At 45.6% G+C, this 25,045-nt stretch overlaps 1 protein-coding gene across 1 annotated transcript; it reads left to right on the plus strand.

The window, feature by feature from the left end:
* The first annotated feature begins 1,513 nt into the window (after nt 1-1,513).
* On the plus strand, nt 1,514-20,069 carry LOC146008935 (uncharacterized). Its single transcript, XM_083148772.1, has 4 exons — nt 1,514-1,650; nt 6,845-6,890; nt 11,481-11,681; nt 18,826-20,069. The coding sequence occupies exons 1-4, from the start codon at nt 1,600-1,602 to the stop codon at nt 19,194-19,196; spliced, it is 669 nt and encodes a 222-aa protein (XP_083004898.1). The 5' UTR covers nt 1,514-1,599; the 3' UTR covers nt 19,197-20,069.
* The last annotated feature ends 4,976 nt before the right edge of the window (nt 20,070-25,045 follow it).

Below are 25,045 nucleotides of genomic sequence, written 5' to 3' on the forward strand. Positions count from 1 at the left end.
GCTTCCTGTCAATCAACTCGTGTTGTATCATCGCACAGCAAGGAGGCTTTGTGTGTGTCCACATTTAGGGGTGTCGCCATATCCTGCAGAACAGGATCCTCCCATTCCCGACCGCATTTCTTGTGTAACACAGTGTGGCACTGAAATGTATGTGTACGCATTGAAATGCGGTTGTCCCTCTGTCCGATCCTACCGCAGCAGACTGCGGTAGGACTCGACGGCTGCAGCTGCATCCGTTAATGTGTAGCCAGCCACATAGGAACCTGAATGCAGGCTCCTTCCAGCGTAACCAGGTCCCGCTGAATGGAACCTGCTGTGCCGTTATGTGTGGCCGCAGCCTAAGCGTTATTTTAAACACAGCCTGCAACATGGCAGTTAGTAGCTGATTGGCTGGTGCTGCCTTTACATTTCACAAACCGCCATTTTAGAGTTGTCAGTTGGTATTTTAGACAGATGTATTGTTCATATTTTTGCCTTTTACTAGGGCTTTAGCGGAAAGCCAGTGTAAGACTGAGTAGCGCATTCTTGCTTTATGCTTCATATATGAAAATGTCAATTTCTGGGTTTAGTTTCCTTTAGCTAAACCTGCATGTTCCTGCACTTCACATTTAATCCTGGTGGTGCTCGTGTATCACCACAGGTTTGGCAAAGAGCACGTTAACCAAATCCATATGATACTTCATCAGCTTCACAATATTTCTACGCACCTTCTGCATGATTGGAAAATAGTACAAATCAGCCTTAATGCTCTGCTACTGTCAGCCGTTTGGTTCCTGCACTATAGTGTTGCACACATATTATAAAATATCTAGAGGAAATCTGCACTTCCTTTGTTGTTATGATCAGATTGTAAGTAATTCAAACTGACACAATGTAAATTTACATAACAAGTTCAAATATTAGTCTTGCCTCATTCCGATGGTGAGTGGTCTGTGCATGCACAAGCACGTATTTGTGGGGAGGGAGGGGCAGAAACGGGGCTTGCCCATGGGAGCACCCAGCATTTTTTGGGCATGCCCATGGGTATGCGGGCAGGCCGATGCCTTCCGGGGCGAGCGGCCGACTGTCTTCTAAAGATGATCGCAAATAAAAGTCAGTTCAGACTTACTTATATCGGCGAAGGCAGGAGAAATCATTCGATGGTCGGTGACCATCGAATGATTTCTCCTGCCAGAGGCCAAATGCAAGGGGATGTGTTCTAGTACACATCCCCTCATATGTTACTGAGGGTAGTCGGCAGTGGGGGAGGTTCCGGACGGCATTAAGGCGCTCGCTAAGCAACAACATCATTTTCAGTAAAGTTAAAAAAAAATATATATATTATTTTGGCAAACGTATTATATAAGAAACCTAGAATGTCAGTGCCCCTGCTGATTTCCAGGTATAAAGGGAAGAGAATGATTGTCTTGCTTCACTGACTTCCTTTTACCATATCGTATTGTACTAATGCATAAACACTCAGGAAACTGGTTCAACTTCTCAGGCACATGTCACGTCACCAGATCCCAGCTCTCATTGTGCATGGTCTTGTGATCTTGCTGAGTCTCTGACTGTTTCACTCTTTAATCAAAGTGTCCATGCAGCTCATCCGGTGTGACCATGTCTTGCTTCCTATGCTGGGGGTGTTGTGTAGAAGCCAGTGAGGAAGAGGTAGGAAAAGTTTTGCATTATTTTTGTAATAATCATTGCAATCGCTGTGTATACTGTATGTGACATTCACTGTTAAACATGTAGCTACTAGAATGAACTTTGGACTGAGATTTTACAGCTACAGAGGGAGAAGCAGACATACGATGTTACAGTGAGATTAACACTGATAGTACCAGGAAATAACGTCTAATGCTAATATGCTTACCATGCCATACTTCAACTTAAAAGCAAATTATTTTAATTCCAGATGACAATACAACCCATTCTGTATCACACCTGCAGCACTTCCTGCATTATTTTGTCAGATTACAATACTGTACTTGCACAACACTTTTGTTGGTAAGCTGCTCAATCAGAGGTATGTCACTCAGGTGCCAAAAGGGAGGGGTAATTCTGGTTAGGAAAAAACATTTTGTATCCCAATTGCACACTGAGTAAAAAATAACTACATAATAATCAGATAATACAGAGATCTTGGTTGCATATATCTGCAGATATAGGACTAAGCCCCCAGGCCGTACGTCAAGGCATCTCTGTCACTGGTATACTGCAGGGTTGCCGACTTTTTCTGTCTCCTCTCCGGGAGAAGCCCGGAGAGGAGACTTCCAGCTGCAGTTCGGGGGCGGGGCTTGAGCTTTACATCATTAAGCCCCGCCCCCAGGATGGTAAAACCCCCAATTCACAGATCTCCGTGGAGGGGGCGGGGCTAAATTGACGCGATTTTAGCTCCGCCCCCTCCCCTGAGACCCGCGGATTGACGGTTTTCAATTCAAAGGTATGGGGAAGACGCCACAATCGGGGGGTGGCGTGGGGGTCCCCCGGAATCCGGGAGGGTTGCCCACCTTTCCGGGGGGCCGGGAGAAGTACCCGATTTTCGGGATCCTCACGGTAATTCCGGGAGGGTCGGCAACCCTGGTATACTGGTATACTGGGTATGGGTCTGGGGTGTGGGCCCCCAACATGCCGACACAGGCTGAGTACTCCAGGGCAGCACACAAATGAAAATTAATAGGGGTTAATAAGAAGCACATAAGTGCTATGTAGGGAAGTGAAGGTGTGATTAAAATACAAAATATATAAATGTGATAGGAAAAATAAGTGTTCATAAAGTGTTAGGGTGTGCTGGAGCAGACCAGCCCTACCAACACAGGAGGCACCACACTCCCAAACCCATCCCATTAGCAGTAACATATATGTCTGGGCTTAATTGCCCAGTGTAAGGCCACAATGATAATGGCGTATAACATCTGACAGCCAGCTTATCTGGAGATACCCCTGGCTTCTCCAATGTCACTCAGGTGTCAGCAATCCCTCCTAATGCTGACCCATCTATGCCTCTCTCAACTGCACAACACTTTTGTTGGTAAGCTGCTCAATCAGAGGTGTGTCACTCAGGTGCCAAAAGGGAGGGGTAATTCTGGTTAGGAAAAAACATGTTGTATCCCAATTGCACACTGAGTGAAAAATAACTACATAATAATCAGATAATACAGAGATCTTGGTTGCATATATCTGCAGACATAGGGCTAAGCCCCCAGGTCGTACGTCAAGGCATCTCTGTCATTGGGGGTCCCTAATACAATAATACACATCATGATGCCCATTACATACTATTTAACAAACCGTAATGCCCAATACATATTTGAAACATAAGTGCCGCTTACCTACATACACATTGCTAGGGAGTTCTTGCTTGATGCCAGGGTCTTCATGCTCGATGCCAGGGGCTTCATGCTCATTGCCAATGGGGAATACATACTTGTTGCCAAGAAGGAGTTAAATGCTCATTGCAAAGGAGGAATTAAATTGCTTGTTGCCAGGGGGCAACGAGGATGCCAGGGGGATTGCTCATTGCCAAGGGGGAATACATGCTTGTTGCCAAGATGGAGTGAATTGCTTGTTGCCAAGGGGGAGTTAAATGCTCATTGCGAAGGGGGAGTGAATTTTCTTGTTGCCAAGGGGGGGGGGGGGGGAGAAATTGCTCATTGCCAAGGGAGAGAGAGACCAACAGCCACTGGACGCACACAACTTAAAGAAATGACAGCCGGGCAGACAGAGCTTTGTGATTCATGACACTTAAATTGCTGTTGACCCCATGATACAGGAAAAAAAGAAACAAGTCAGTGCAGGATAAGATTCCTGTCCAACAATAATACATTATGGGGTTAATTCTGGTTGACTAGCTCGGAAGCGAATTTGCAGCCTTGTGAGTCCATCAGGACTCGCCCTGCGAATTTCAGGCTGCCCGCCCCCCATTCGCACACAGTGCACGTTCGCACAGCCTGTGAATGGATGTTTTACATAAACATCCATTCGCAGGCTGGGGGAAAACTCCCACATCTCTCGATGGTCGGTCGCCACTCTAAGGTCACTTCTATAAGCATGCACATTTGAGAGGAAGTAGGCGGGCAGCTGACCCCCGTACCCCAGTCACCCTGTGCTCACCATGGGAACGCCCAGCATTTTCATGGAAACACCCATGAAACGCTGGGCATTCCCCTGGGCGAGTATCCCAGCCCGCAACGTTCGCCACACGCACTCAGCATATGCACATGTGCAGAAAGGCAGCTGCGGGCTACGAACGGACCAGGATAAGGTCCTACATACGGAGTGCTAGTAAAGGGAATCGCCAGAATCCCTGAGCTGGAGCAGGCTGGTGGAGAGGTGCTCCATCTGACGAGAACACGCAAGCTTCTCACACACACGCGCGTCCCCATTAGCACGGCGAAGTACGACGGCGTTGAGCAGTTTCCCTTCCCGTCTCTGCTTCAGGAAGACGGGCAAGGAGTGAGGAAAGCCGGTGGCGGCTGCGGTAAGTTGCAGGGGACCGGCGGCGGAGGGCTCCGACGAAACTCAGCTGACGGTGGATTGCAGCTGCTGGCAGATGGCAATTCTATCATCAGTAGCAGTCCCGACGGGAGCTGCTCCATCTGTAAATCCTTTCACTTTAACACTGAAAAGCATTGGGAAATAAATCAAGCCCTTCAGGTACTGGAGGAGGAAATACAGTAGGAAGGCAAACAGAAAGTATTTCTGTGTCACATGACTGCAGTGGTAAACACGGCTGCACCCTCATGTTCAATCTACTGATAGTCCTAACATTGCATGGGAATGTTTAGCTTAATACTCCACATTGAAAAACATTTAATTCTATCTCTAATTTAACTGCATTTTCCTCTACTTAATTATTTATTTCATGAACTGATACTGTATTTGTATTTATTTTTAACTTAACTTTTTAAAACACTAAGGTGTAAATCAAACCTTAAAAGTTGACAAGTGTAAAAGTTGGCTATGACAGAGTTTCTTAAACTGTTTGCTGCTGTGATATGCTGAAGAATTATATCCACATACTGGGCCAGATTCAGGTTAGTTGTAGTAGGAAGTCGCACGCGATCCCCCTTGAACCGCCGGGTGGCTGGTTCACATAAGATACACTGTATCGGGCCTTTTGCATACGATGTATCAAGGGCTGTGGGAACCAACAAATTCTACGTGCATCCCTTGCGATCTCCAGCTCCTATCTGATGCACATGGTAGATACATTGGAATACGAGACAAAAAGCGTATGATTTGACACTTTTCACCCGATTTCTCAGCCCTACCAGTTAAAATCGCATCAAAAGGGCCCAATTTGTATAAATTTGTGGCCAGTATTAGATTCAGGGCTGCCCAACCAGTTCTGGGTCAACCATTAGGCTGATCAGGATGCAGCCTAGGGTAGCTAAACTTGAAGGGTCACCAGAGGCTGCCACAACCCATATACTCGTTTAGGGATATCACAGCCAATATACTTAGTTATACCTTTACATACCTATGTCATACCTTCCAAATTTTGTCCCTCTAGAAGTGGGATCTGCCGTCATGAAGACATGTCCGCCCCGAAAAAGGGGTGGGAATACATGGGTGGGGCCCCTGCTTTCCGTCATTTTGCAGGCGTGCCGAGCAGCACACAGCATCACCTCAGTGATGACCAGCTGCTCTACAGAAGAAAGAAAGAAAGAAAGAAAGAAAGAAATAATAATGCCACTGTATAGGTCATTGGTACAACCTCATCTAGAGTACTGTGTTCAGTTCTGGAGGCCATATCTCCAGAAGGATATAAATACATTAGAGACTATACAAAGAAGGGCAACTAAAATGGTGCATGGGCTACATCACAAAATGTACTAGGAAAGACTAAAAGATCTTAATATGTATAGTTTAGAGCAGGGAAGGGAAAGGGGGGACATGATAGAAACTTTCAAATATATCAAGGGTTTTAACAAGGTACAGATGGGAGACATTCTTCACAGGAAGAAGAGCAGCAGAACACGAGGACATGCACTGAAACTAGAGGGAGGAAGATTCAGGGGAAATTTGAGGAAGATTTACATCACGTAAAGAGTAGTAGATAAGTGGGATAGCCTACCATCAGAGTTGGTAGAAGAAAATACAGTAGAGCAATTTAAACATGCTTGGGATAGGCATATTGATATCCTTACAAAGAAATAAGGATCAAATATGGTTTGAGGTAACATGTTTAAAAAAGGGCAGACTAGATGGGCCAAGTGGTTCTTATCTGCCGTCAAATTCTATGTTTAAGTTGGGAGGTATTCTCTCTCCCTGCAGATTCCAGTTGGCAGAAGTCTTCTAAAACACTTCTAATGCTAATTGAAATCATGGGAAATTCAGATTTAAAGTTTGCCTGCCATAGAACATGTGCAATTATTATGTGTCATGTGTCAAGATTAAAGGGATATTCTAGCTATCCTAATCCCACTGTAGCCCATAGGGCTCCGAATCGAACTGGGGCTGTTTCAGCATGCGAAGGGTGAAAACTCCATTTCTGGACAGACAGACTCACGAATGCTGGGACTCCGACTGGGGGGGGGACGGGCGGGACGGATGACAATACAAAGCTTGGTGTCGATTCTCCATCTATGGGCATCATGGACTGATGGACTGATGGATCCCGACTGTTGGGCTTTAAACAGTCAGGATTCTGACGTCAGTCTACTGGTCTACTGCCATCTGGCACTCCTGTTGCTGGCATTAAAACGTTGTAGCAACTGCACATGACACCCTTTGCGTAGAATAGATTTGACCTCAAAGACAGATTGTTTATCAAATATTCTGTGGTTTTAACTATATTGCTGTGAGCTTAGTGTGTGTCCACTGTTAAATGCATGCAGTATATTTTTTTTATTTGCAGCAGGAACCCTTGTCTAATGGATCCAGAATCCCAAAGCAGGTGACAGGTATGCCAGTTCTACTGCTGATCTTTAGGGGGAAATTTACCAATATGAAAAACCTAGTTTTTCGTATTGGTTGTTTCCCTACGACTGCATACGACTGTTTAAGTCGTATGCAAAGTCGTGTTCCGGAGGGGGATTTACAAAGCAGTCAGATACGACTGCTTTGTAACCCTCCGATGGTGTAATGATTCGTATTAGCGGCCGTATATACGGCCGCTAATACGAATTATTTCTAGCAGTCTGCACGGATCAAGTCAGATCCGTGCAGGCTGCAAGGTGTAAAAAAAAATAGAAAAATAAATAAATAAAAAAAAAAAACGGCGTGGGGTCCCCCCCACAGCCATAACCAGCACCAGGCTGAAGGAGCCGGGGCCGGTAATTAAAAATCAGGGAGCCCGACAAATAGGGGTTCCCCCATTTTTAACAACCAGCCCCAGGCTCCAGGTCCGGGGCTGGTTCCCAAAATACGGGGGACAAAATGAGTAGGGGTCCCCCGTATTTTAAGAACCAGCCCCAGGCACAACCAGCCGGCAGGGTAATGTCACAGCCGGGGGACACTTATAATATAAGGTCCCGCGGCCAAAACATTCTCCCTACCGACCAGTCAGCCTGGCCAGGGGCCCTGGGGGAGTGGGGACCCCCCCAATGAAGGGGTCCCCCCCCTCCAGGACTTACCTGACCAGGCTGAAGCCTGGTGCTGTCCTCGATGCCCCTGGGCGGTGGGCATCGAGCTGATAAATGTTGTAAAAAATAGATAAACCATTGTTTTTTACTGTGGCACTACAAGTGCCAGCAAGCCTCCCCAGCAAGCTGGGACTTGGAGAACCACAAGTCCCAGCCTGCTGGGCATTAAAGGGCCCGCTGGCACTTGTAGTTCTACAGTTAAAAAAATAGTGCACAAAACACACTGACACACTTTTAAAATAAAACTTTATTACACACAAAGCCCACACATACTAATACTTACCTATCTTCTCTCCGTAGGTAGCCCTGATGTCCTGTGTCGGCGTCTTCTGGTCCTGTGTCGTCTTCTTCCTCCATGTCGACGTCGCTGTCGGCGATGGTGTCCCCGTCCGGATCCGAAGAAATCCATTTGGGAAGCTGTGGAAGGAAACCATACTCACCTGTCCCAGCGCGACGTAGTCCAGGTAAGGGTCTTTGCAAAAAAATAAACCGAAAACCCCGAAACCAAACCGGACACGACGGAGACGCACGGTGTGTTTGTTTACATCGTGCGGCTCCGCCTCCCGAATGCCGCTATTGGCCGCTAGGCCGCAAGGCGGCCAATAGCGGCATTCGGGAGGCGGAGCCGCACGATGTAAACAAACACACCGTGCGTCTCCGTCGTGTCCGGTTTGGTTTCGGGGTTTTCGGTTTATTTTTTTGCAAAGACCCTTACCTGGACTACGTCGCGCTGGGACAGGTGAGTATGGTTTCCTTCCACAGCTTCCCAAATGGATTTCTTCGGATCCGGACGGGGACACCATCGCCGACAGCGACGTCGACATGGAGGAAGAAGACGACACAGGACCAGAAGACGCCGACACAGGACATCAGGGCTACCTACGGAGAGAAGATAGGTAAGTATTAGTATGTGTGGGCTTTGTGTGTAATAAAGTTTTATTTTAAAAGTGTGTCAGTGTGTTTTGTGCACTATTTTTTTAACTGTAGAACTACAAGTGCCAGCGGGCCCTTTAATGCCCAGCAGGCTGGGACTTGTGGTTCTCCAAGTCCCAGCTTGCTGGGGAGGCTTGCTGGCACTTGTAGTGCCACAGTAAAAAACAATGGTTTATCTATTTTTTACAACATTTATCAGCTCGATGCCCACCGCCCAGGGGCATCGAGGACAGCACCAGGCTTCAGCCTGGTCAGGTAAGTCCTGGAGGGGGGGGACCCCTTCATTGGGGGGGTCCCCACTCCCCCAGGGCCCCTGGCCAGGCTGACTGGTCGGTAGGGAGAATGTTTTGGCCGCGGGACCTTATATTATAAGTGTCCCCCGGCTGTGACATTACCCTGCCGGCTGGTTGTGCCTGGGGCTGGTTCTTAAAATACGGGGGACCCCTACTCATTTTGTCCCCCGTATTTTGGGAACCAGCCCCGGACCTGGAGCCTGGGGCTGGTTGTTAAAAATCGGGGAACCCCTATTTGTCGGGCTCCCTGATTTTTAATTACCGGCCCCGGCTCCTTCAGCCTGGTGCTGGTTATGGCTGTGGGGGGGACCCCACGCCGTTTTTTTTTTTTATTTATTTATTTTTTCTATTTTTTTACACTGTAGCCTGCACGGATCTGACTGATCCGTGCAGGCTAAAACGCAAATAGAACAGGAAAATGGTGTTCTATTTTCCTGTCGTATTTGCGTGGGTGTTTCACACCACTAAGCAGCCGTATTATCAGTACGGCTGCTTAGTAAATCAGAAACCACCATTCTTTTGAATGGTGATTTCTGTCGTATCCTATCGATGGTGTAGGGCATTCGTATTTGTAACTACAAATACGAATGTTCCATCTTTAGGACTACGAATTGTTGTATTTTTGGGATTGTAAATCCCGAAAATACAAATTCGTAAAAAAAAGGTGTATTTCTCCCTACGAATACACCTTTTTTCTACGAATCCATTTTGGTAAATGTCCCCCTTAATGTCCTTTCTCTCACATCTGCCAACAGAAAAACTACCAGTACATTTATTATCTAGCGCCTAAATACATAAGCTACATATGCTAACACCAAACTTTCATTACATAACTTCCAACCGTCCTAATTTCCAGAGGCAGTGCCAGGTTTTAAAGATTTGCCCATAGAAATTGTTGTCCCTGGCTTTTCAATATTGACCAACTTCACATCACAATACAACTGTTACTTTTAGTCTGGATGCAGTTCTCACTACCCATGTTTTGCTCAAAATAGCACTATCACCTAGCCATCCATTACTCTAAGCAGCGGCGATCCCTTAACCTCCAGAGCCAGGCCCCAAACGACTCACCTGAACGGCAGCTGGTGCCGTAGACCACAGACCTTCGGCTACAGAGCTCGCTGCTGGAAGCCCACAGAAAGCACAAATGGGGCCAACAACCCTGCATGATCCAAATCCCCTCCCAACATAAGACTTAACCCCTGTGTTTCCATCAGAGTGTGAGTAGAGCCGGGAGTTTAGGAAACTACTATCATATGGTAATGCTGTCCGTGTGCTTTCTCTAGCTTCATAGAAGTGGAGCAATCAACATGCAGATACATTATTATTTTAACCATGACTGCCCAAGAACATCTACTTAGATTCTACATCCAGAAATTAAACACTCCATAGCTGAGAAGTTTATTTGGAATGGGGAGGAAATAGGGTTCATCTTCATGAGGCCACTCTTAGGGGGAAATTTACTTATGTCGGCCGTATATGGCATGAAAAAAGGAATGGAGAATACAGGACATTTATGAAGCTGCTGTATTCTCCATATTTGGATTTTACAACGTCTTAGTCCTGGCCTGCCAAATACGTACAATGCGGCAGCATCGCATGGATCAGTCAGATTGGTGCAATGCTGACCTGTGTAAAAGAATAGAATAAAAAAAAAAAAAAAAAAACATTGTGTGGTCCCCGCATGGCTATAACCAGCCCCAGCCCTACCCAGCTATAACCGGTCCTGGTTGTAGAAATTCAGGGGGACCAAAAAAGTGGGGTCCCACCCTATTTCTATAACCAGCACCAGGCTCATGGGCTGGTCCTGGTTCCCAAACTTTGGGGAACAATGTGAGTAGAGGTGCCCCATATTTTGACAACCAGCACTGGGCCCAAACAGTCAGCAGGCTAATGCCACAGCCGGGGGAAACTTTTTATAGAAGTTCTCATGGCTAAAGCATTATTCAAAGACTGGTCAGGCCAGGACCCTGAGGGAGTGGGGACCCTCCAATAAAGGGGTCAACCCCCTGCCCGGGATGAAGCCTGGGGCTGTCCCCAGTGCCCCTTGGCAGTGTGCACCGGATGCCATACTGTGTCAAAAGATTGATTCAGAGGCTAAACTGCAATTCCCAGCAAGCCTCCCCCATGCCGGTACTTGGAGAACCACAAGTCCCAGCCTGTGGAGCATTAAGGGCCTGCGGGAACTTGTAGTTTTAAAACCTAACCTATAGTCAAATAATACACACAGACACCTTAGAAAAAAAAACAACTTTAATTCATACTGCATTCACTCATACATACTTACCATAGGTTCCACCGTAGACCAGTCCTCTTCTCCTGTAGAATCCATAGGGTACCTGCAGAAATATATTATTACATACGGCCGATCAGCCGCATTCGGTTGATTGTAAATCAGCTGGTCACACGGACCCGTTGTTTATGTAAAATGGATGTGTACAAATGACTGCATTCATAACCATCCGATCTTAATGAATTTCCCCATTAGGTACTGTATAATCCAAAAATAGGTGTTTTGGGGATATCTTGGAAATATCTTTTGACAAATATGTGCAAAAGTAGCAAACTACAGTGATTAAATGGTGGCAGAATTCTGTGCGGTAAAGTGATAGTAAGTATTTATCTACATCACACACTTTTCTATTAACACAAAGCTCATCTAATGTTTCTCTTCTCCTCTTAGTTCTGGAGAAAGGGAACAAACTGATTGTGAAGAAAGTAAATGTGCCAACATATGATGAGAAGTTTTCTGAAATTGCCGAGCTGTACAATAAGCAGGTGGACTATTATGGGACTATGAAAGTCTGTTTATCTGAACTAAAAATTGGCGACACATCTGCAGACCTCACCAGTTGCATAGAAACACTGAAGACAAAGCATAGTGGTAAGCGGAAATTATCTGTTGTGTACAATATACATATATACATATTGCCTTAATATGCACAGTACGGATGGTGTAATGGTTGGCATTACTGCCTCACAGCACTAAGGTCATGGGTTCGATTCCCACCATGGCCCTAACTGTGCAGAGTTTGTATATTCTCCCCGTACTTGCGTGGGTTACCTCCGGGTACTCCGGTTTCCTCCCACGATCCAAAAATATACTGGTAGGTTAACTGGCTCCCTAGAATGTCTGTGTGTGTGTGTGTACATGTGGTAGGGAATAAAGAGTGTAAGCTCCACAGGGGCAGGGACTGATGTGAATGTACATATATTCTCTGTAAAGCGCTGCAGAATATGTGTGCGCTATATAAGAAATTGTTAATTAATAAATAAATAATATATAATGCCACTGCTTTGGGTCCCAATGCATAAGGTCAATTGCAGCATTGCACTGCTGCTTGTGGCTTGTACAAAATGCAGATGCCAAGTTATTAACCAACTAGCCATCACTGACCACCTGTAAGATGGTGATTGCCTTCTGTTCTCTGCAGGAGTAAAATAGACACACATGCTAATGTACATTTGCTTACCTCCCAACTTTTATCATTTAAGAATCGGGACCTACCTGAAGGGGGGGGGGGTAGACAATGGAAGCGGGCATTGCCCAGCGCCACAACCTATTTTAACAGCCAATTTAATGATAATGGTGGTATGCCTAGCATGCCCCAATCACCTGGTCAGCCCCGGACACCCTTCCCTGCACTGATAGATGCCATTTGCATGCTCCCCCAATTGACCCCCAGTCTGCGTGATTCTGTGACCCACGGGTGGGACAGGGAAATTATCAACTTATAATAGGGACAGTAGGCATTTACAGTGCTGGAAGCCAGTGGTGTAACTAGATACATGTGGGCCCCACAGCAAAAGTGTTTAAGGGCCCCTATTTATCACCTAATGCTGAAAAATGTATACAGCACATGATACTTTGACAGGCAAAGTGGGCCCCTTTCAGCTCTGGGCCCCATAGCAGCTGCACCCCCTGCAGCTATGGTAGTTACGCCCTTGCTGGAAGCATTATACCTGTGAGCATAATTTTCTCAGAGGCAAACCTATCGATTTAAGTCCATTTTACTATGAGCCCCTTAATGTTGTATATATCATCAATATTACGTCTGCAATTGGGGGCAGGGGACACAAACCCTGAGTGCTGGATGTGATACCCATGCTTGCATGCAGGATTGGGGAGATGGAGCGGAGCCAAATTACTGCCTTGCCCCGGGTGATGAAAATCCTAGTTTCAGTAATGTCAATATATAGTACTCACATATGATATTAGCTTCATTTTGTATTTATTCTTATAAGATTCAAAATATACCTATCTTTATTAAAAAAGTTAAATCACATACTAGTAAATCTCCTCATGGCTTGTCTAAATGATTTATCTGTGTAGATTTAAAACAGATCAAGTAACTTTTCTAAAACTACTTTCAGAGTATAAATAAAACCTGATCATTTAAATGGCATTTATAACAGAGTTTAAATTATGTGTTTACAATTTCATTAGATGAAAAAACTATTTCTATTAAAATTTTGTGATAGGTAGCATATACAATTATATACAGAAAAACTATAAATGTATAGTTCCATTGTGTGCAACAAAGATTACATCTACAATACAGTACAGAAAACCAGAGAATAAAGCGACAGGCATTTTATAAAAAGGAACATTTTGAAACCAGCTCAGTCAAACTACTGTATCAGTATTTTCTTATATTTGGGACTGCAAAACTGTGGGTCATTTTAATGCCCCTTGTGCTCTGCTATTTTAATCTGTTATTTTATATGATCTTATACCTGCTTTTTGTCATTATTAAATGTGAAACCGTTATTTCAATTGACACCTGGGGCGAAATGTAATAGGGTGTGATTTTTGGACGAGTTCCAAACTCGCCAGAAATCGCACCTTTAAAAATCGCTTTTTTTGCCGCGAATTCGCATATGTAATGAGATGCGAATTAGCGGCAAAAAATGCGATTTGCCGCGATTTCGGGCGATTTTTAGCGCTGGTCTGGCTGCTTCACAGCCGGCTCCCCCTGCACTGACAGGCAGCGGGGAGAACCGGCTTTCTCCGTTGCCTCTAACAGCTTCTGTAGCGCTGTTCCAGCGCTACAGAGGCTGAGAGCGCGATTGGCCGATACGTCTCCATGGAGACGCATAGCTCAGTCCTGATTGGCTGAGCTATGCGTCTCCATGGAGACGCATAGCTCAGCCAATCGCGCTCTCAGCCTCTGTAGCACTCGGACAGCGCTACAGAAGCTGGTAGAGGCAACGGAGAAAGCCGGTTCTCCCCGCTGCCTGTCAGTGCGGGGGGAGCCGGCTGTGAAGCAGCCAGACCAGCGCTGGATCCAGGAATGGTAAGTAACGCTGGTGTAAAAGTGAGGTGTGTGTGTGTAATAAACTTTTACTTCTCTGTGTGTGTGTTTTTTATAAACATTCTTTTTACAGGTGGACTACAAGTCCCAGCGGGCCCATTAATGCCCCGCATGCTGGGACTTGTGGTTCTCCAAGTCCCAGCATGCGGGGGAGGTCTGCTGGCACTTGTAGTTCTCCGGTATAAAGCAATGTAACGTATGATGGATTTAACCCTATCAGGCCGGCGTCCACTGGCCACGGACGCCGGTGACAGCCCCGGGCTTCAGCCCTGGACGGGTGAAGCCTGGGGGGGGGACCCCTTTATTGGGGGGTCCCCACTCCTCCAGGTACCCCGTCCAAGGCTGACCAGCCACGGTGCTCATGTTTTGGCCGGGGGACCTTGTATAAAAAGTGTCCCCCGGCTGTGGCATGACACCGAGGGCTGTTGGAGCCCGGTGCTGGTTTCAAAATACGGGGGACCCCCAGATTTTTTGTCCCCCGTATTTTTGGAACCAGGACCGGTCCAAGAGTCCGGGGCTGGTTTCAGAAATACGGGGGACCCCTATGCTTTTTGTCCCCCCCCGTATTTTTGGAACCAGGTCCGGCTCAATGAGCCCGGGGCTGGTTATGCTTAGGAGGGGGGACCCTACGCCGTTTTTTTTTAATAAAAACACTTTTACACATTTTTATTAACAGGACCATGCACAGATCTCAATGATCTGTGCATGGTTCTGTCAAATTCGCCTGTCAGAACCTGGTCTATTTTTTTTGCGATTTTTGGTAACATTTACCAAAAATCACACCCTATTACATTTGCGAGTTGTATACTTTATAATGGGAAAATATCTGGATGCGAATTGAAATGTGACTAAAAATCGCACTTCTAAAAGTGCGATTTCGCGGTAAAAAGTGCGATTTTTTACCGCGATTTTCAACCTATTAAATGTGCGATTTTCGGAAAATGTGCGATTTCGGCCGTTTTTGACCCAAAATCGCACATGTCCAAAAATCACACCCTATTACATTTCGCCCCTGGTTTCTTTGCACAAATAGATAGAGTTGCTTGTGGATTACTTGCCTATGGGGTCTATATCAAAGATGTTGATGTTTCCTTAGTTGAGATTTTTTTTTGTCTGTGCATGTTAGGAACCATGATTAATGGTTCAGTTCTGTTTTGTGTTCTGTTCAGTTTGTGTTAGGCATTTGACTCTCTGGTGGCCTCCAGTGGTAGGTCTGTGCCATTACAGCTCTATATTCTGTGAGCTTAATTCATTCACAAATCTGTGAGGTAATGAGCTCGTTATTACAGCTTGGGAGCTTCTGGATCTCTCTCAGCTGATTAATCACTTGAGCCCTTCATAGGGGATTCTCTCTAGCTCTGCCCTGCCAGTGATAGCTTCTAGTTTCCTGTTTGCAGTTTCCTGTTCCTGTTGCAGGGAGCTGCAGTCTTTGGGCTTCCTGTTGGTCACCTGTCAGGTCATTGTTCCAAACAGACTGTCAGCTGCACTCAGTTGTTCTGGTCCTGTGGATATCCTGTCCTGCTGCAGTCTTGGTCCAGTCTTTATCCAGCTTCTATCTCTGTGCTATCCACCTGCCTGATCCCATCTCTTTTCCAGTGCCTGTCCATTCCAGAGAGGTGCTTCCCTGTGGTGTTCCCTGCCTTGCTAGCTGTTCCCAGTCTCGTGATTACCCCTGCTAGAGGCTTGGTTAATTACTTTGTTACTTGTGGCTCTCCTGAGCACACCTTTATTTTTGCACTCTCTGCCAAGTGTGCAAGGGAGTCCTTTCAGCAGTACACTACGTCCTTGTTTGCCTTTTGCCTGTGTGCCACCTTTGGCACCTTATTCTATGTTTGGTGTATTGTTCGTTGTGTGCTTTTTGGTGTGGTGTAATTTATTCTTGTGTATGCGACGCAGTCGCTGGTGGTTGGCGACTAGGTCGCTGGCGCAATTAGTTGCGTAGTTAGTTTACGGCAAGTTGCGTTCTTCCTTTAATTTACAGTTAGGCCTCCATAGTTAGTTACCCTTTTGGCCGTACCCTGAGGGGGTCCCTGGTTCCTTGTCCTTTCATAACTCCTGGCTGCACCGGAGCTAGGGTGGGCTTAACTCGCCCTTTCAAATGTGGCAGCTACAGGCAAAGCCTAGTACCTGCAGGAACCGGTCACCCAACTTGGGGGGTCAACAGAGTTAGTGTAGGGTCCTGCCGTGGCTGTCCTAAACAGAAGTCCCGGATGCGGGTTCACACCCGAAACCATAACAGTGCATTCACAAAATTACCTAAAACCTTTACAGCACACACAAATATGAGACATAACCAGTGTGTTAGTTATAATCTAAGCAGGGTGGCATTGGTTAAATCTGAATTGGAAAAGGATCTAGGAAACCAAATTGACAACAAATTGGGGTATAGTGCTCAGTGTCATGTAGCAGCAAATAAAGCCAATAGGATACTAGCATGTATAAAGAGGGGCATGGAGGCTAGGGACATAAATGTAATTATGTCACTTTACAAGGCATTGGTTAGACCACATCTAGAAATTGGAGTACATTTCTTGACCCCGCACTATAAAAAGGACATCATACTGTAGAACTGGAAAAAGTCCAGAGAAGAACAACCAGGCTTATAAAATGGTTGCAAAAATTGGGATTGTTTGCGCTGGAAAAGAGACGTTTAAGGGGAGACATGCTTAACATGTACAAATAATATATAAGGGGTCAATATACCGACCTGTCAGGCACCCTTTTTTCCTTGAAGAAGAAGTATAGGACACATGGGCATGAGTTTAGACTCAATGAGAGAGGGTTTTGTACCATTAGAAGTAAAAACTTTTTTACGGTCAGGGCAATTAAATTATGGATCTCTCTTCCTGGAGAGGTGGTGTTGGCAGACACAATAACTGCCCATAAAAATAGTTGGACAAACATTTATTGGCTAAAAACATCCAAGGGTACAACCAACAACCATAATTTGTCCAAAATTAAATCAAAACACACAAGTATAGGGATATAACAAATAGACCATACCCTCTACCAAAGGTTGAACTTGGGTTGGACGTATGTCTCAAAATAGCTGTATTGTAACTTCTCTGTGACAGACCTAAAGGACCTTTCAGACTTTTGCTTGTCTCAGACCAGTTTGCAGATTTTATTTTTTAGTAGTGTGTGCAAATCAAAACCTCCTTGCTGGCCATAAATCTGTCCAGCCAGACACAGAAAGAGGCAAACATTCGGCAAAAATACATACGAATCTTAAACAAACCCGCATTAAAGAAAATAAACCTGCAGCTCGCTGAGTTCCAGGCGGATCATGAGGCAATTCCATTAGGTTACGAGGAAAATGCTCTAACTGGCCGACTAATTCATTGGACAGTGATGGAAAAGACAAGAGCTTTAAACTAGATAACATACAATATTGGACAGCAACTTTTTCCAATGTTGGCTACTATACACAACCCTATAATTGCAGGTGTCCCTTCAATATTTTCTTTTAAGGAAGCTGACGATTTTCAGTTGAATTGCACATTATACAGTATATGCAGAAACAGAATAGAAAACAGGTGGTTTAACCCCTTGAGTGGTGGGTTTTGCTGGGGCAGGACAAACCTACCAGGGCAGGTTTGTCCCGCCCCAGCAAAACCCACCACAGAATGTAGGAAAGCCCCCCCCCCCTCACCTCCGCTCCGGCGTGTGTACACCGGAGCTCCCCTGCCACCACTGCCCCAGCCGCCAGTCACAGTCAGCATTGACCACAGGTGGCAGACTCTGAGATGTTCACGGCGGCTCAGGAGGACTCGGGTGCCTAAACTGAACCTGAGCGCTCAAGAGCCCCCCTAAGTCAGCCCGACCATCCCCGAGCCTGCCGCCTTCGTCACTGTTGTGAATGGCGAAAGGCAGCTGGGGAAGCGACAGGGGAGCTCCGGCGTATGATCGCCAGAGCGGAGGTGATGGGGGGATCATCAGGAGGGGGGTGGGGGAGCTCTAGAGGTGGTGCGCCAGTGGTGCACTGCTGGAGGCACCACTGGCGCGCACCTACTGCATAGTGGTATGCCCAGAAATTTTCCGGGACAGCCCACTGCGGCAGCGCAGCTGAGCCCGGAACATTCGTAACTGTCTCCAAATCCTGAGTGTGATCAGCAACTAGTAACTGCAATGTAAAAAAAAGTAAAAAGAGTGATTTTTGAATAGTGAATAAAGCATTATATCAGTATCCGGGGTCAAAAATAAAACAATGGGTAGGCTCCAGATTTTGAAAGTGGCTGCACAGACTTCTAACCCTGCGGCAAGTTCGATCCTCCAACAAAATGAACCTCTTCTGGACCATACAGGTGCATGTATATGGAAAACTAAAGTACATCTATATCACATGACAATTTCATGAAAACATTGTAATGTACAAATGTAAAGCATGAAATAAATGATGCTGTGATTGCCTCTCTTTTGTGACTTATGTAGAATTAGACACCAACAAATTTTAGGAGAAAAATGCTAAAATGATTGTATCCCACCACTTTTGTGCAATCTCTTACCCTTGCTAGCTCTTTGATGTGGGCATATGTGACCACAGGGATACCACATGTGTAGATCTGTAAACAGATAAATTATGGGGTGTATCCTATTAGCGCCTGATACATTGTCCACCATAAAAATGGCCTGATATTAGATGTCTTAGATATTTCTCAAACTTATCAATTTCATTTGAAATGGACTAGTAAAAGCTGTTGTTCTTGTTTTCAGGCAATTATGATATCCAGATAAAAATGGAAGGTTACAACTTCTCCCTTAATGTAGAGCCTGGAAAGGATATTCCAGATGACCTGAAGAATACCCAGGAAGTAATGACGCAACTGAGTCAGGCAACCAAGCTTCTCCTAGGAACTCAGACTAAGCTGGGCGGTATGATATTCTCTGTGAGTCAGGAAAAAAACAAGATGGTTGATAATATACAGGAGGCTAATACTGGGTACCTGGATCAGATACGCCTAAAGGGCAACCTTGAAGAGAACATGAAGAACATAGAGAAAGCTAAACAACTATCTAAGGACTATGAAGAGGAAGCCAACAAAGTTATCATGGAAATAGCAGTCATTGCCGGCGTAACAATCTGAATGGGAGTTGACAAGAATTAGTAGAACCCAACAAACTATAACAGTTTCATACTATTACACAGGAGATTCTGTACAAGCCAAGTGGGTTCCAGGTTCTAGAAGAGGTATGAGCAATATATTGCTGCAACCTCTTCTATTCATACATTGTATACTATCTAATAAGAACATGTATGATAACAAAATGTACTGTATGACTATAGTAGAACCTGGAAAAAATAGGGGTCACGGACAATACGTTAGTGACTTCTAAAAGCATGCCATACAATCTTTTTTTTATCAATAAATCAGTATATTGTTAATGACTTAAGTAAATTAACTAACTCAATATGGGTTATATTTGTCTTCCACAGTAAATATGTTTAAATGTATTTTTTCTTGCAACGTTCCATCACCCAAGAGGTTATCCAGACAATGATGTTAATAGGTGTATTTGTTTATAATATGATGTGTATGTTAACTAATCATTCTAATTGCAGCTTACATACCATAATCTGTACAAATGTCTGCCAAGGAAGCAAATAAATAACAATGAAGTATCAGATTAGTAATATATGTCATAATGCAGCACCTGCTATAAATTATGTACCAGGGAGTAGTTTTGTGAACATATAAAAACACAAAACTACAGGTAAGAATTCAGAGTTGACTTCCAGTCAGTGTTGCCTCAAAGTTGTGTGCACGATGAGCATGCGCACAGACATTACAACAGAGCGCACAAAGCAGCAGTGGTCCATTTTTGCAGTTGTGGACTCAATTATTGTGTGTTTCACCAATTAACTACATTGTGTGCTGTGTTTTGAATATTTAAATGTTTAATATCATTTTGAAGTAAAGTTAACACAAATGCTGAACGTCATTTTCCAGTTATATATAAGTGACGCACAAAAACTTAAATTTCCTTCCAAAGTTGCACAGCCAAAATCTTTTGCCGCACACAGACTTCGCAAAATTAAGGGAACATTGCTTCCAATATCCATCATTTACAGGAGGAGCAGGGAAAATGTCTCTGTATTATTATGCAAATTATTTCCTAATAATTAAATACAAATTCTCTGAGTATACATACTGTATAAATATATGACTTCTGTATAGTAGTAATAATAATAATAATAATAATAATAATAATAATAATAATAATAATAATAATTTAAGGTGTTCTCTAGTAAAATTAGTATTGTAACATTTCAATCCTACTGTACTAGGATGCTCCCTAACCTTCTTATCACTGGACTGGGGGGTACTGGTGCCTAGCCATTATTGGATTATGAACATACTGTACAGTATGCTGCTGTATATGTTATCTGCAAATCAGGTGGAGTTACAGGTGGAGGTGCGGTGTGAGATAGAGACCATAGAGTACTACAATTCCCAGAATATTTTGTTCTCTTGGAATTGTTATAATGACATTTTGTATATGAATGAAACATCACATTACCTAGCAAATAATAAAATGAAACAGCATTGAATATATAACATAGGAGGAAATATCCTGTACACCTCACATCCCTGGTGAGAACCTTGATTCCAGGGGCATATCTTTAAAACCTGCAGCAGTCCCTGGTAATTAGAAACATAGAATTGAACATGGTATCATGGTGTTTGGGCTCTCACCTAGACATACCAGGAGTGTAGGGAAGGGACAGTAAGGGCTGTGTTTTAGTAGTGAAGGGCTGTCACTTCTTTTTTGTAAAGAAAATGTTGCAGATATGTAGGGGTTTATTTACTAAGATGGGATGTTGCTATGGGCAACCAATTAGAATCTACTTATATATTTAGCACCTTTTAGAAGATAATATATAGACTCTGATTGGTTGCCCATAGCAATATCCCATCTTTAATAGAGCAAAGTTAAGTCTGTGTTTTAAAAAAGCGCAGCTGCCATGAAATGTGTACGGTGAACACGGTCACCACTGTTCTACATAGCACAGCAGAGCATAATGTAAATAGAATACAAGTGCAGGGACAGCTGGATGAGCCCCCCTCAGTGATGGAAATGGGAGTGCAATGAGGCCAGGAACCTTTCACATGAGACCCCAACCCTTTCCCTAAGTGCACCACCCTTTTTTGGGGGCACTTCATCTTCTTGTACAGCAAAAGTTTGGAGGTATGTCTAAATTCCTTGTCTTGTGGCTGATATTAACATGGCCAAATGCTTTGTGTCAGCGCAGGGATATTTTGTGTTCCCGGCTGTGACCGTGGTGGGCCAGTGGAGGGCGCTGGATAGTTGAACGCAGGAGGTTTGATATGAGACATACACGGGAGGATCAGGGCACTGTGAACCAGAGTGTTGGCGGAGACCAGGAACAGGGGCGCGGAGTCTAACCTGCCAGCGGTATTCACCAGGGAGCCCCGCAAGGAGCTTTGGACTTAGCTGCGTCTGACAGGCAGGTCGCGGCCCCCTGCCCTGGCCCTCTGGATGCAGGCTGGGGTGATGACACTTGAACTTGGAGAGCTCAATGAGGGAAGTGCAATCTGGGAATTGCTGGGGATGTCGACGTGAGATGTCGACCGTGGTGTCGACAGATGAGGGAAGGCCCCGGGGTACTTGCTGGAAGTATATGACAGATGATGTAGTCACTATGAGAGCAGCAGGGAGTAGTCAACCCCGGAGTCGACAGAGTCTGTCGGCAGTTTTCAGGACCAGGTGGGAAAGTCACTGATGGGCTGAAAAGCCAAATGATGTTTGTAGCGGAACACCGGCTACTCAACTGCAGGGATGGAATCGCAGGAGTCTTCTGGAGATGGAGAGAACCAGGTAGTATCGCAGGGGTACGCTGGAGATAGAGACACAGGAGAACCTGGAGATCTCGGAGCCTTGGAAACTTCTCTGACACAGGAGATTCTGGGAACAGGTAAGCAATTGTTCAAGGCAAGGAATGAAGGCCCAGGGCCTGAGTTATATCCCCCTTGCCTTTCTGTGATTGGCTGCCAGCCGCAGCACTAAACAACACTGGGGAAAGACAGACACACCTGATTACTGCACAGGTGTGTGTGGGTCAGGGATCATGCTGCAGAACTCAGGGAAATTCACTGGAGACTTAATCACTGGGAATGCAGGGCAGCTGCAACAGCAGCAGCTAGGAGCAAACAGGCATAGAAACCTCAGAAACTGACTGAACCAAGTCAGGTTCATGACAGTACCCCCTCCTTTAGGGGTGGACTCCGAACACCCCAATGAACTTGGCAGGGACGGGAGGATCGGGCCCTTGAGGCTAGGACTCCACTATCGCTTAAGTTGCATCTAGTAAGATAGCCAGGGGCTTTTGGATAGCAACTTGTAGAATTCAATTTGATTTTTTCCTGAGGCAAAACATAGTTTTCATCTTCGGAACAGGTGGACCATCCATCATCGATGGAAACTGAATTTATCGGAGTATCATCCTGGAGAAAAACATTGTCGTGGAGGATAGGGCCTCCCTGGAAAGGAATTTTATGCTGTGTACCCTCTGGACAGGATGTCACACATTCTTTGATATCTTCTCTGATCTGTGGCCATCCATCGGAGCGTTGCAGAGTCTCGAGGGTGTTTTGGGCACCAGGACGCCCGGGGAACAAAGATTAATGAACCCCTGACAACTGTCTTGGGCGGAGCTCAGGGGGCACAAATGTCTTACCAGAAGGAGGTGTAGGAGATACTTGCGTAGGAGCAAATGCGATGGAATCAGGAATGGGGTAGTCTTCCTTCATGGAGCAAGATAGGACATCAGTTTTTACACTCAGAGTACCAGAACGGCACATAATCCTATCATAGGGCTTGTTTTGTCTGAGCTGAAGTGGAACCTCTTTTACTGGAGAGCGATGGGATTCTACGTCTCTGGAATCAATACAAGATCGGAGACCACCTTTTTTCTTTGCAGGGCAAACACCTATACCAGCAGGAGGATTAGAAGGTCGGACGAATCTCTTTTGAAGATTCTTTCTATTACCAGATTGCATGGCCTGATTCTTAGGGACTGATACCGGGTAGGTACGGCCTTTAGGAGGAATTTTCCCTGGGCGCAAATTGATGGAGCAATCCCACTCCTGAGGTGGTGGCAGGGTATCGGCAGCATGCTTATCCATAAGGTCTCTGTAGGTGTCAGGCCGACAAGGAAATGGTGCGACATTCGTGGAACCGGTTGGCAGCGCCGGAACAGTACAATGCTGACGACAATATGGACTCCAATGTTCCAACTGTAAAGTGGACCAGTTGATACTGGGGTTATGGAGTCGGAGCCATGGAAGCCCCAGCACAATGTCATAGGATGCTTTGGGAATCACAAAGAATTTTATTAACTCTTGATGCAAAGTACCAACTTTTAAAAGGACAGGTTCAGTACGGAAATGAACCTCACTGCCAGGAATCTTGCTGCCATCCATCGCGGTAACAGAGATAGGCGGAGATATGGGTACCAGAGGAATTTTCAACTTGGAGACAAGGTCATAAGAGATGAAGTTTCCACCTGACCCGGAATCTGCTAGGGCAGAACTGGGTATGGGTCCGGCTGGAGTCTCGAGGGACACTGAAAGGACAAAGTCATTATCGTGAGGAGATTTCACAAGTTGACCCAACCTGACTTCTCCATTGCAGGTCAGGCCTTGGCGTTCTCCTGAACGCTCAGGACAGGCATCAATGAAATGATTGGAAGCAGCACAATATATACACAATCTATTGCGCTGCCTGCGGGCACGTTCAACAGGAGTCAGGCGTGATATACCAATTTGCATGGGTTCTTCACGGTCAGGAGACACAGAACGTGATTCAGGAATCTCTCTAGGAATTAACTTCTTTTGTTTTTCAAGACCTCTCTCACGGAGGCGTAAATCAATCTTGACACATTGGGAGATAAGGTCTTCCAACCGATCTGGAAGATCCCGGGTTGCCAGCTCATCCTTGATGCGATCTGATACTCCTAACCAGAACGCAGCTGTCAAGGCTTCATTGTTCCACAGTAACTCGGATGCCAAAGTCTGAAAGTGGACCACATATTGCCCCATGGGCCGAGATCCTTGTTTGACCTGAAGGATATCTGTGGAAGCAGAGGCTGAGCGACCTGGTCTATCAAAAATACGGCGAAAAGTCTGGATAAACATGTCATAGTCTGCAAGGAGAGGATCAGACTTCTCCCACAGCGGTGATACCCACTCGAGGGCAGATCCGGAAAGCAATGAGACGATATATGCAATCTTTATTCTAGCTGTGGGGAAGTTGTGAGGTAACAGTTCAAATTGAATTTGACACTGATTAATGAATCCCCTGCAGGTTTTGGAATCACCGTCGTATTTGCTTGGTACCGGCAATTGGAGACTGGAATGGGAAGCGGGTGGTAAAAAATTTTGGACAGTCGACACATGAGTTGACAATGACTGCTGCATTGTATCCAATCGACTGGATACCTCTTGAAGATATTTTATCACTCGCTGCTGAGTGGCTTCTTGAGTCTCTATCCGAGCGGTAACATTTTGGATGACCGCTGGTCCCACACTGGGGTCTTGAACCGAGTCCATCGGCCTTGAACAAACTGTCAGCGCAGGGATATTTTGTGTTCCCGGCTGTGACCGTGGTGGGCCAGTGGAGGGCGCTGGATAGTTGAACGCAGGAGGTTTGATATGAGACATACACGGGAGGATCAGGGCACTGTGAACCAGAGTGTTGGCGGAGACCAGGAACAGGGGCGCGGAGTCTAACCTGCCAGCGGTATTCACCAGGGAGCCCCGCAAGGAGCTTTGGACTTAGCTGCGTCTGACAGGCAGGTCGCGGCCCCCTGCCCTGGCCCTCTGGATGCAGGCTGGGGTGATGACACTTGAACTTGGAGAGCTCAATGAGGGAAGTGCAATCTGGGAATTGCTGGGGATGTCGACGTGAGATG

Source organism: Crinia signifera, chromosome 6, assembly GCF_055691185.1.
Source record: "Crinia signifera chromosome 6, ASM5569118v1, whole genome shotgun sequence".
NCBI classification, from domain to species: Eukaryota; Metazoa; Chordata; class Amphibia; order Anura; family Myobatrachidae; genus Crinia; species Crinia signifera.